The 13,097-nt window shown below is 43.9% G+C and overlaps 1 protein-coding gene across 4 annotated transcripts in view; it reads right to left on the bottom strand.

Moving 5' to 3' along the window:
• Positions 1-534: 534 nt before the first annotated feature.
• MTMR2 (myotubularin related protein 2) overlaps positions 535-13,097 on the bottom strand; it is a 63,015-nt gene continuing 50,452 nt past the window's right edge. For 3 of the 4 annotated variants that reach the window (XM_042838834.1, XM_042838835.1, XM_042838836.1), the window contains 9 exons: positions 11,482-11,631; positions 10,489-10,677; positions 9,091-9,276; positions 8,025-8,231; positions 6,414-6,506; positions 4,808-4,921; positions 3,345-3,521; positions 2,276-2,431; positions 535-1,562 (listed from right to left, as the gene is read on the bottom strand). In XM_042838834.1, the coding sequence (XP_042694768.1) occupies positions 1,341-1,562; positions 2,276-2,431; positions 3,345-3,521; positions 4,808-4,921; positions 6,414-6,506; positions 8,025-8,231; positions 9,091-9,276; positions 10,489-10,677; positions 11,482-11,631 (1,494 nt within the window). In that variant the 3' untranslated portion in view covers positions 535-1,340. Of the gene's footprint in view, positions 2,432-3,344; positions 3,522-4,807; positions 4,922-6,413; positions 6,507-8,024; positions 8,232-9,090; positions 9,277-10,488; positions 10,678-11,481; positions 11,632-13,097 lie in introns of all 4 variants that reach the window. The other variant, XM_042838832.1, reaches the window with a different exon arrangement.

The raw sequence follows: 13,097 nt of genomic DNA, 5'->3' as shown, positions 1-13,097 counted from the left end.
GAAGATTAATGTCAGAATTATGTCAGGCTGTCTTAGATGAACTGGAAAATGCAGAAGAGGGCTTAGATTGATTGACTTCCAAGTGAGATACCCAAGGTGGAATTATTTCTACTACAAGTGAGTGTCACAGAGCATGCCTTGAATTGCTGATTCTAAATCATCTCAGCGAAGCTGGATTTAGCTTGTGTTACATAGACAAATGTGAATGTTCCTTTCTCACAGAAGTGACTGTACTAAAGCATTGTAAACTGCAGAAATTGGTTATTTTTCACTGTAAAAGTATTTTTTTAATACTGTGCAGCTAAATACTATTTGTCATCCTGTACAGATAGAGTTGTCCAAAGGTAATCTACTTTCCTATCATTCTGCATTTCAGAGTTCAAACAACAGCATCTTGCAGGTCAATTTGCACAAGTAGAGATGAATAAGACTAGCATGTGAAATCCAAAATTCAGTGCTGTTTTAGTGTGTGTGTACAACTGCTTTGGCTTTGATAACCACATAGTAGAAAACATGAGCGCAGGAAAAACTTCATCCGCTTATCATTTTTTATTAGTGTTAAACCAACCAGTCTTAATTCCAAAAAACAAAATATACACACGTGGTCAGTTTGCTCATATAGAATAATACTATGACCCATCTTATACAATGATTGTACTTAACAGTAACTCTGCCCTTCAACCTTAAAGCAAATTTAAGTCTTTCAGAAGCTATTTTGAGTGGATTCTTTGCCCTAATGAGATATGAACTGTAACAAGTGCAGCAATGATCTACAGCCTGTTAATCATACAAATAGACTGCAGCTGGAAATAATTCCTCCCTGTGAAAGAATGGGAGGATTCTGAAAGAATGATGGGTAAATTAGTCCACTCTTATATCCTCTCAAAGAAATATTTATCTGTCTTGGGAGAAAGGCTGAGAGAAAAAGCATGATATGTATATTAAGCAGCTGCCCACAGTATGGCTCCTATTGTACAAAAACAATGCTGGAACTCAGACCAAGCCATGATCTCAGTGCAGAGATAAGAAGCAGCCTGGAGCAAAGCTCCTTGCAGATACACAACTTCACTGGAAGCCCTGCCACCTACAGCCTCTTACGTGTCTGACAAGCAGTGCAGCAGTCATGGTTTCACTGAATGTTTATCTACTTCTACAATAAAACCTACAATAAAAGTTTGTATTAAAATTGAATTTATGTTTAGTCTCGAAGTATGCTATGATGAAAAAAAAGACTTAAAAGCCTGGGTACAGAAACCACTATGCTTTTTAGTCTACTGGAATATTAAGTACCAGTTGCGGTGCAGGCAGAAAGGCTTCTTTGGTTGTTACAGCTGCTTCCATTAGTTAGCAGAAAGCTGAAATACCTTAAAAACGCTGCTATGGTCCTGCACAGAAGCATTAAACTCACAAGTAATGCTTACCCAAGCAAAATGGAATGACTGATCCCAGCAGCTCACATGCACCCCTTGGCATTCCACTACCTTCCTCCTGATGTGGATGAGGCACTGGAGAACAGAAGAGCTGCAGGAAGCCCCGGAGGAGCCATGCTCTGCTCCCTCCCTCTGAAATAAAGGTGCTTAATTTACATCCTGGCACACTCACTGTAAACCATAAGCAAAAATCTAGAGTTGCAGAGATGGAAGTAAACATTGTCCTATAAAGTTAAGTCATGTAAGTTGCTCCTCTACCACCATGTGGTGTAGTGGTAGAAGATGTCCTTCTTATGTAAGGCATCATTTTACATGGCTTCCCAAAATCCAGTGAAAGTGAGAACAGTGATACGTTTTGGATTCTAGCGCTACCTCCCTTGGTTTGCTGGCAAATATTCTCACACTGCTAAGCATCTGTTAATACTGCAGTTGCACGACTTCACACGGCGAGATACTATAGTTCTTTTAGCAAAGGGGGGCCTTTTCAAACTCCCAAGGCAACATTTTTTTCCTATATAGCACTTAGCTCTAGCACACAGTCCCTTTTGTAAACCGAGGTGATTTCCAACATGTAAGTGAACAAGGAAAGAGCTCTAGGTTTCTCTTAAGTGGCAAGTGCAATTGGCTTGTGTTATAACCTAGCCACTGAGAAGGTTAATTGCATAGGGGGCTATGTTTGTTTTCGCTTAAGCTTCTGTTAGTGATACAGTACTAATAAATTACCCTGGAGAGAAATAAATAAATAGGTTGGCATCCCCCAGACACTACAAAGGAAATCCAGAGAGTTCAGGAAAGCAGTCCTGATGGTCCTGGGAAGGAACTCTGCAAACAAGTCCAGCTCATACCACTGTCTGTACAGGAGTGACGCACTGCGCGGGAGAGCCAGCTCTCTCTGAGGACGAGGTGGAGCGGTTGGTGATTTCTCTCTGCAGCTCCTCCACTTTCTTCTGCAGCTCAGCCCGCTTGGCAAGAAGCTCCTTGTAGCGGTTGTGGACAGGCTCCTGCAAGAAAAGCTGGAGCTGAGAGCTGCAAGGCAAGTGTGCAAACCTGAACCTCATCATGGTGCCACCGATCTTGCACTTCTGCTTTACCCAACACATGCAGCGTAACAGTGAAGAAACAAAACCTAACGTATATCTTGATAGGTGACAGCTCTAATCTCTGCTGTTTCTGGGAGATGCCAGCCTTGGCACCTCAGTCTGGCCATAGTTTCAGAACTCTGAGGAAAAGTACATGTTTTTCTAAATATTTTCACACAGTCAGTTCAACAGTACTGAGAAGCACTTACTGGGGTCCTGTGTCTAATGCTCCAGATCTGCAAAACACTGCTAACTACAGTTAGACTGTCTGAGAATTTCTATCCCTTCCTACATAAAAGTGATTGAAGCATTTAGGGCCACATTCAGGCCGCCTCTCAGGCGTCTGCCTTGGGCAAGCCAGTTCTCCTGCTGTAAAATTTCAAGGCCATAAACAAGGGTCGCACCCCTGGGCCTTAGGCAACCGAAGTAAGCAGCAGGTTCTTAATGGCAGAAATCTACTTGCAGCCCCTGAGCTCAGATCTAGAGCCCTACACCCAAAGATGTTTTAAGTTCTCAGGTTCTTTTCTGAAGAAGAAACTCTTCAGATGATGGTTTTCGTGCTCCTCATGAAATTTTACAAACTGTGGAGCAGCTTCAGCTCCTGCAAGTTTCACAAGGTGGCGATCTGCAGCTAACCACCATCTGTACTTGCTGCTCTTTTCATTTGCTTGTGTATTAACTCTGGCTTTTGTTTTTAGATTTAAGCAGTGGCAGCTTAAATCTGAGCATTATTTCTTGTGCTTTAAAGGCCCTGAGCTTCACAATGACAGTATTAGTACAAGCACAGAGGGAAAGGAAGGCAGGATCCGTGGAAGGGATTGCAACAAGGCTGTACCTGCGGCTTCATCCTGGGGTTCCAGCGGATGTAGTAGCCGACCCACAGCTCCAGGTGCCGCATGCTGGCCACAGGGTACAGGACGTGGTTGGAGTAGCTCACATACAAGGGGTTAGTGAAGTCCTCCAGCTGGCTGTTAATGTAAGACCAAAGTGACACGGTCTTCTTTGGAAGGCTCTGTAAGGGAAGGGTTGGAGGAGGCTTTAATTCCCATACTAGCATTTATGAGTACTTAAACAGCATTACATATGCCTGTCATTAATACAGATCTGGTTGCCTTCTTGTAGCTTTAAAAAGAATTCTTCTTTTGATGTGGTTATTGGAATCGAAGCACATGAATGCAGGCAGGCAGGCACGCACACACCCTGGCATGGAAACTCCCTGTGCTTCTCAGCATGGCCCCAGAGTTGCCATCGGCACAAGGGGACACAGCTCAGAATTGGCATGTGAACTCTCGGTGCTTTGGTTACACTTCACCTCTTTAAAGAGGTCCCGGAGGACTTGCTGGAGCAAGTAATGGGTTGGGGGGGGAGGAAGAAAAAAGAAAAATCCATGTGACTGAAGTCCTGATGTAGTGAACTAATTAGGCTCATGAATAGTCCCAGTGAAATGGAAAGTGCATGAGGTTTTCTTTTCTGGAAATTCAAGCGCTGTGGACTCAAAAAACAGGGACTGATTTCAGTATAATGCTATCACTCTGCATTACAGCAATTGTTTCATATTTTATTTTTTAATCAGTGTGCTGTCAAACACAACACTGTCCTCTGGGATGTTAGGCTGCAATGTTTCAGCGATAACATCCTTCATCGATGGGGAGGAGAGAATGAGTGTCACTCTGCCTGACTTCAGTTTGGTGGTGAGCAGGGTAGTGCCGAATGGATCTGAAGGTGCACAGCTGTACACAACCCAACTGGAACCAATCTCAAACAAACCTGTATCAGAGTGCAGGGCAGAGCTGGCTGATGGAAGGGCCTAGAGCCACGTTCTTTCTCTAACTAGAAGCTCTGTCCTCTCCCAGAAAAATGCAAGCACTGCAACAACGCACACTGAGACCTGTTATTGTTTGTAACCCATGTGTGTAGAATGACAATGTGCTCATTAGTTTAAACCTAAAGGAAAAGGGAGGGGAAAAAGGTACCAGCTTCCAGAGATAAGTTTATGTTAAACCAAAGGTCAAAGAAACATTGCATTTCCAACTACTTTGGAGACAGCAGGAGCTGCTGAGCCACCAGAAAGTAGCTGAAGAACTCACTGAAAAGAGGGAGTGTGAGCAAAAGGGTAGTGCTCTGAAATGTAACATCCCCACAGAGAGCAGCTGACACAAAGTGGAAAAGACCCCGAATGTCCCAGCTGTTAAGATGGAGGCTTGGCAGTACCTACAACCAGCTGCAATTTCTTTAGCACCATCTGGCCAGCTAAAGCAATCACAGTATCACGTCTTCATCTCAGAGAGAAGCTCTTACCTCCTTTATTCTCTGCTGCTCACTGCTGCACAGGAACGTCCCAAATAAACAGCTGTACAGGTGGTCCAGGATGGTTATCAGGAAATACTCGTTGAACTCAAATGCTGTAGGAAACTTCAGGCAGAACCAGAAAATGGGTTGGGATTTTACAACAGTCACAAACTTTCTCCCACAGCGGTAAGGAGCTTGCTTGCCTCTCATTTCTAAGATAGCATTTGCCTCTGTTCTGCGGCTGGCTGGATATTTGGGGTCACAACTGCTCCTCCCAGGAGCAAGAGTTTCTCTCTTGGAAAGCTGCTTTACATGTGCAGAGAGGTATTCTGAGCAAAAGCCAGAGGCATGAAAGGTCTGACTGCTGTATTTACACACATTCAGTTCTGCTTCAAGTTGAAGCTTGCTCTGCTGTGCCTGCCCCCAATGACAGACCATTCAACCACACTGCAAACAAAAGGCTGGAGCATATGTGAAATAAAGCATAAAGGAATGGAAATCCCCTGGGGCCAAATGGGAACAACGTGTGTGCCCAACAGAGTGCTTTGCAGAGGGCACAGCAGAGAGGCACCATGCAACACAGATCAGTGGGATGAATGGAGGTGTACAGATAGGGGCTGTGGTTGCTGCTGATGTACAAATACAGACAGATCCATGATGGGGAGAAGTACTGGAGCTCCACAAAGGGGCAAAAGGAATACATGTAGCATACTGCAGAGATGGAGAGGACAGCAGGAGGCCTTCCTCCCTTGGAAAACACTTTTCTCTGACTGCACTGGCTGCAGTTCTCACCTCACCATCAGGATGCCGAGGACAGCAGAATAGAAGTGATTTTAGAGGGTGGTAAATTCTCCCCCTTTCTCTGCTTGGATACAGCACAGGTTCATATATTGTGGCATCTTTTTCCCCATTTCATCCATCATAGTTCATGTTGAGCCTATCTTTTTCAGTGAACTGCCTGACCACTGCTAACACTGGCTTTAAAATACAGTACAGAGATCACAGCAGACATTAAGAAATCCCAGGTTCCACACAGCTGTGGGGAAAACCCCCACTAGCCATTGGGGATCTCTTCTAAACTGAGGAGCAGTTCCTGGCTCCATAATTCAAGTATCAACGAGGAGCAATGTATCAGTTTTCAGAAAATGTCACTTCAGAGTAAATTCCCTGCAGGTTTGTTTATGGGATCAGTGCAAGCAAATGTCTGCATCCACGATGCCAGAAACTTAAATTAGTAGCTCAAGTTACTCATGTTTCTGAAGATACTGTGGGCTAATTAAGGGTGGTTGAGGTGTCTGTCTCTACCCCACTAAATATGAAGACACTGCCTTTCTGTTTCAGGGTGACATGCTTCTCACAAGCTCACATTTACCATAGCAGCATTCATGTAAGCAGTGCCCACTGGCCAGCTAATCTGACACAAGACTGCATCGTGGCCTTCCTGCACAGCTGTGCATTCAGGCTCCCTGCTAAAGTGAGACAGTCAAGACACTTGTCAGAGTCCAACAAAACAAAAGTAGAAGCCCAGGAAGGAGAGCCTGTGTGGGTCCTAGGGCCGGACCCTGTGCCACACTGTGGTACAGTGGCCTTGCAGACGTGCTGCTCAGCAATTTACCTGTCTTGTCATTTGCCAGACACAATCAATGAACTGGAGGAAGACAGGAGAGCGATCTGCATCTGCGTGATTCTTATCTCCATGGCCAACTCTCTGGAACAGAGCACAACAAAGAACATGAGATGCACAGAGTTTCATGGGGAAGCTGCCGGGGGCTCATCTCAGTCACACAAGACTGCACCAACAGATCCAAACAGGTTCAAATGAGTTGATTTTGCTCCTTCCGTATTAGTGGGTGAAGCAGTAAAGGATAGCTACTCCCTTAGTCTTTGAAGTCAAATTTTTTTATGATGATATTTTCATGTTAAATTAAAACGAGTTGTTTGAGTAGGGCTCCAGATGCTACGCTGGCACCGATTTCAGCTAATAGCTAAAGTTCAGAGGAAAAAAAATTAGAATGCTTTTTGCTTCAGTTGCAGCTGTCGTCCTGGCTACTTCAGTAGTAGAGTTTGCTGGATCTAAACACTACCTACAGACACAGCATGTGGTGATAACCGTCACACAGCACCTCACAGCTTCCAAGTGCTGTACAAACACTAACTCAGCCCATCTCCTGCCACCTCAAGAGATGCAATTAAGAAAGTATCCCAGAAGTAGGCCTCCAACCCCGACCACGCTGTGTGGCCCTGGACAGGAATGCAAGGCATGATTCCTTACTATTAGACAGTACATTAGTGCTATACATTACCCATGAGCTCTAAGCTCTGTACAAAGACCAAACAAGAGCATGGAGGTAAAGTAGTTACCTCTTCTTGTAACACTGTTGTCCTCTCAGCAGAGGAAATCAGTATCATTATCTCCTTTGTACAGACAGGGAAGTAAGAATCCTCATAGTGCATACACCAGGTAATGGTTTTGCTGAAGCAGAACCTTAATTACACAGTGCCTCAGTTATACCACTTTCTTCAGAGGGGGGGGAACAGCATTTGACTACACAAATTACCACCACTGCATCTGCTGTAAACAAACCTTGTTCTAGCCTTTGCCAAACTAAACAACCGCAGGAGAACAGCTACAATCAAAACACCATAGGAACAAAGACCAAATGGACACTACTGAAGCATTCCCCCAGTATAAATCATGACAAACAGCCAAGTCACAGGTTCACAAAGCTGCCCCTCTGCACACATCCATGATCTCAAACTGCTGGTCTTTTGCCTAAACATTAAAAGCTTCCCCAAAAGCAAAATGTGCCCAAAGAAAATGTGAGCTCAAGGCCACTGCAAAATTCCCCAACCTCTTCAGTACTAAGGTATTTGTTGACAACGTCCAGGCAGCCTTAAAAAATGGACTGAACTGAAAACACAAACAAAACACCCCACTCTTTGCCAATTCCCAGCTTATACTGAACCCAGAGCACACTGCTAAAGACTGAGCATGGGAGCTGAGAAGGTAAATACTTCCTGTTCCTCCTATCTAAGCAAGGCTGTCTCCAAGGAGGTTAAGACATGATAGCCATTATAGACAGAAAACAGGAGCAGTAGCATTCACCCTTCTTCTGCAAGTTCAGCTAGGAGACTTCTCACAGAAAAGGCTAAACTCCTTTGAAAATCCCTTCAAGGTATACAAAAGCTTTCTGTGTTACGAGCTTTCCAAGGGCTCATAACTCACCAGCTGAAATCTGTGTCCAAAGCTCAGCCACTCCTTCTCCACCAGCACTTCAAAGCCCCTGATGGTTCGGTAGTAGCCATCTAACATCAGCAGAGAGAGAGAGGTGAGCTGGGCTGTCCGGTCCCAGCCATCACTGCAGTGCACAACCACAGATGTCTTCCCTGACTCCACCTTGTCGGCGATTCGCAGGGCTCCAGCAAGAATGAGCTGGGACAAGAAAAAAGAAAGTTACAAAAATGTCTTTGGAACAGAAACTATGCATGACAAACAGCTACTGACAGCATAGGACAAACCAAGGGCTCTATGTGCCTCAAGGAGAATGGTAAATCAGTTCCAACCTCTTTATAACTAGGGCAGCAAATTGGTGTCATCGTTACAAAAAATGTGTTCACATCTAAGCCATAATGCAGGCACCCCTGTAAAAAAAACCCTGCATTAAGCTCAGCCATCCTTGGAGAGGCCAGGATTTCAGCTCAGGAGCATTCTGTATCTCAAAATGGCTGCTGCCTTCCAATTGCTTGAGAAGCAGGACAAGTTCTTTCTGTATTAATTGACAGACAGTGTAAGCTGTACATTTTTTAGGACAGAAAGCTTAGTTTGAAGATGAACATTTGTACAAGCTGAAGCGTTCTGCCCCATTCATTTTGATTCTGCTCCAATTCCTGAAAGGCTGAGAAGGCATCAACACCCAACACCTGCTGATCTGGGCCAGGCAGCAACACCTGGATGGCAAGGATCCCAGAGCCGAGAGGTTGGAAACAGACTCCTATGTTCTCAGGAGTGCTTTCATGGTTACATGTTACCCAGAAATACAGTATGCTTCCAAAACACCATCTTTCAATGTTTTGTCACCCCCTCTCTGGTACTCTTTGCCATCTCTTCTAAATTCCCCATCCCCAGACACTGTATTTTTGTTGCTTTTAAATTGGAAATTATTGAATTTTCATCTTAAATAATTAAATTTCTTATTATTTGAGGATCTGTCACTGGAGTTAGTTCTAGTGGCATTTCCCAATAGACAGAATGGTACAAACTCAGTTCATCCAGTGGATGCAGACATGCATACCTTGATATGCTCTAGCCAATGAGTTGATTCTAAATTAGACAGCCAGTGAGTCTCTTCAATATTGGGATACACAATTTCTTTCAGTTTTCTCAGGGACTCTCTCATGACATGAATGTTGTGAATGTCCAGAAACACTAATTCTGCATTCTGATAGGCATCCTCACTCTCATAGCCTCCTCCTTTAGCCTGAAGAATAAAAAAAAGAAAAAAAAAAAAGCATTAAAATCACTAAGTGAAAGCATATTTGATATTTTATTCCAATAGTTTGTATGAGCAAATATGAGCTGACAAAATAGCACAGTGTCTATGCTATCTAAAGCACTGGATTTATCTTACAATTGAGTACAAATATATACATGGACACATTTTGTGTCTCTTTCCTGCAACAGTAATGAATGCTGTAATTTTCACTGAATAATATCACATTACAAGCTTTCTTTTTCTCAGTAATTATCATTTATCCCCATTCAAGCTGCTAGCTCATTAGATTTGCTATTCTGTCATTTACAAATTTACCATACTATTATAGAGGAGTATATCCCACACAGTAATTGCCTTTCTTAAGTAGTGGAAAAGACAGATTAAAAAAAAATCAGTTTTTCTGCAGCAAAGTAGTTCTACCATTACAACATGGCTCAGAGTGATGGCATGAGACACAACAGCAGAAATATCACAACAGTGATACTTCTGGACATTAGAGAACACGAGGTAATGTTCTGAAATTAAAGATCACAATGCCTTATCTTCAGAAGAGATCAGCATTCCCTGCTCCCATCAAGTTTAACAGGAGTTCTCAAACTCTCAGAGGAAGCAGATTTCCAATCATGTGATTTGAAAAACGGTGATGCATCAAATCCAGCATGCTGGAGTCTGTCTGTCATATACTGCTGACCTCAGTATCCTGTTCATCTTTTGGACTTGATTTTTCCCTTTTAATCTCATTTCAAGTTATGCATTAAGGGGGAATGGTTTTAAACTGAGACAGTGGAGGTTTAGGTGAGATATTAGGAGGGAGTTTTTCACACAGAGGAAGGTGAAGCACTGGAACAGGCTGCCCAAGGAGGTTGCGGATGCTCCATCCCCCCAGGCCAGGCTGGCTGTGGCTCTGGGCAGCCTGATCTGCTGGTTGGCGACCCTGCACATAGCAGGGGGTTGAAACGTGATGATCATTGTGGTCCTTTTCAACCCAGGTCATTCCATGATTCTATGATTATGATTCTATGATATCTACTGATACTAGCGCAGGTGCAGAAGTCTGACTAATTAATCAGATCACTCTCTGTGTATTTTCAGCGGAAACCCCTTCGTGATTCTCAGGAATAATTTGAAATGTTGGTGTGATGTGTGTTCTAAATGACTGGATTCACAACTCTTGTCAAAGGAAACAAAAAAGCTGACCTTATTGGCTACAGCATTCACACTAGGCCTTGCATCGAATATGAAGATTTTATGGGATTGAGCATTAGAATCCATGATGGCTTGTAGGTACTTTTCATCTTCCTTGCTTCGTTTGCCACTTACTCCCACCATTGGCTGGCTACAGCGAGTAATTGTTGCTTGACTTTCTGGGTGAATCCATGACAGTACCTTCAGAAACAAATGAAAAAGAAATGAGGGACAATAAGGATTCATTAAATGAGTGTTCTACCTACAATGGCTTGTTCTGGGAGCTTTCCCTACACTACCTGGTTCCAAAAGGCTGGATTTTATTAAGCCATGATCAAATGAACCAAATGTACTGCATTTATTCATTCTGCACTTATTCATTCTGGTTACACTGCCTAAGTCGAAACAAACAAGAGGTGATTGAACAGGATTAAGTCTGACTGCTTTCTCACAGTTGTGTGAGTCACAAAAACACCTTCACAGTCTGCCGTCACTGGGCTATGTCTCACCTTATGTTTCAGCATGTCAAAGTTAAGAACTCTTGGAACAGATTTAATTTTCTGTAAGCATGAGAGGGAAAAGTACATTTTCAGTTGCTGCTGCAATAGCCATCATATTGCTGTCTTCTGTCTTAGTTTGAAGCAATAAACATTTTCACTAAGAGTACTGTTAAGTATTCCTCTGTCCTCGAGTGTCAGAGGAGGCCAGACAACAGCAAACAACCAAATAGGGCTACTGTGTGTCCCAGGAACTGAACTGAGATTCAGTCTGGACTGTGCTAAGCTATCTTATCTTCTCCTTTTCGTTTAGTCTACATCTCTTTCACAAGAGTAGTTCCAGCAGATAATGCTGTTTTCTAACTCCTCAGACATGTTGCTGTCACTTTTATTATCCATTGACCATTTATTTGCTCCCTGGAATCCACTCAACCTGATCTTAGCATTATTTATGGCCCAAAGGTATGTAACAAAACCACATCAAAGTGGCTTTTTTTGTCACACTCACTGGTATTCGTCCTCTTGATCTGAAAGATGCCACTCTCTTTAATTCTTCATCAGGAATGTTTACGGGCACAGCTAAAATGGCAGGGTATGTATCACACAGCTCATAGCGCTCATTAATCTTGCTCAGCCTCCAGCTTTCGTTGGGAATTCCCTTAAGAGGAAACAACAGCAGATTAGCAAACAAGTTGCTCTGAGGCTTCACCACAGTTAAATTCCAAGACCTGAAATCCAAGGCAACTTTGGTTAACAAAGGGCATTTAGAGCTGGACCCCAGGATTGCATTATCTTGGCAACTTGCATTTCATGCCCCTTTCTGGATGGGCAGATGTTTTGCTCAGGTTGCTGAAGACAAAAGAAAATTAGAGGACTGCAGGATGGTTTGTCCAGGATTAATGAACCGTAGAGGCTGCAGATGAAGCAAGAGATGAGGTGGTCCCCCAAGGGCTTCTTTAACATCTCTTCTGCTTCCATGATGGTGTTACAGGTGAGCAAGGAGCAGGGCATCAGCAGTGACTGTCAGCCCCCACTTCTCTGGCAGCACTTAGCTCAAACAGGCTGGGTGGCAACTGGGGATGGAAAGCAGAGCTACCAGACAGGATGGAGGAGAAGTCACAGAGTGCACACAAGCACACCACTGAAGGCAGCGTGCCTGGGAGGAAGCAACTCAGCACAGTCCAGAACAGCAACCACTAGCTCACAGCTGAAGCACAAGAGTGAAGGTCCTGAAAATCTGTAGACTTATTTCGCCAATGTGCAGAGGCAACAGGTCAAAATGGAATGGCTGCTACTGTAATGCCTGCAAGGAAAGATTTAAACAGCCACATGCTGCAGCAGGGTGAGTGCTGACACTGAGCATCAGTGAAGAAGGCTGTGAGAATACAGATCTACTGCAGGTCCTCTGTGAATATGGGCAGGCTGCTAGGCAGTCAGTCTTAGAGAGAGATCAGCTTTTAAAATAATACACGCTTTTGTTCTTAAAAATAGTATTTCACTTCAAGGAAGGTGGCGGGTGACTGGTTTCCCCTGCCATGGCTCCCACAGGAAATAAATGACAAATCTAACGCAAGTCAGATGAGCTGCAGTCATACGGCTGACCCACACAGACTGCATCCAGTTCCCCAGCAGAGCCGTGAGTCACGCTGTCAGAACAGGTCACCCTCAGAAATCTGAGGAGACAGACCTTGTGCCTAATACTGGTCACACCCAGCCTGTGAACCTCCTCTGGTCCTGGGGCACACCCTGGGAAGGAAATGCTACTACAAGGAATTAGCAAAGCCATCAGGATCATGAGTACACAGAAAACTTGGAGGAAGATGGTTTTGGTGCTGTCTGAAACAAAGTTGCAGAAACTATAAACAAACTGTGTATGCACACAGCTCAAGCTTACTGATGGGTACAGCATGCTCAGAGGCCCACCTGCTGTACATACAAAGGATGGGATCTCCTGGTCCCATTCTAAAACTGTTCTCAGTCCTATCCTAATGAGTATGTGACTGTGCTGCAATGTATTCTGTATCTTCTACTGAAACTCACTGAAAAGATTAAGCAATGTAAAGCATCTTCACTGCACCAGGAAGACTGGCTTCAGTGCACACTGCTTAGTCCAGAACTGCCACC

Source organism: Centrocercus urophasianus, unplaced genomic scaffold (genome assembly GCF_019232065.1).
Source record: "Centrocercus urophasianus isolate 14NV4802_14NV808 unplaced genomic scaffold, USGS_Curo_1.0 seq_9, whole genome shotgun sequence".
Classification (NCBI taxonomy): domain Eukaryota; kingdom Metazoa; phylum Chordata; class Aves; order Galliformes; family Phasianidae; genus Centrocercus; species Centrocercus urophasianus.
The sequence above is the reverse complement of the archived record's forward strand: the minus strand, read 5'-3'. Positions and strand labels throughout refer to the sequence as shown.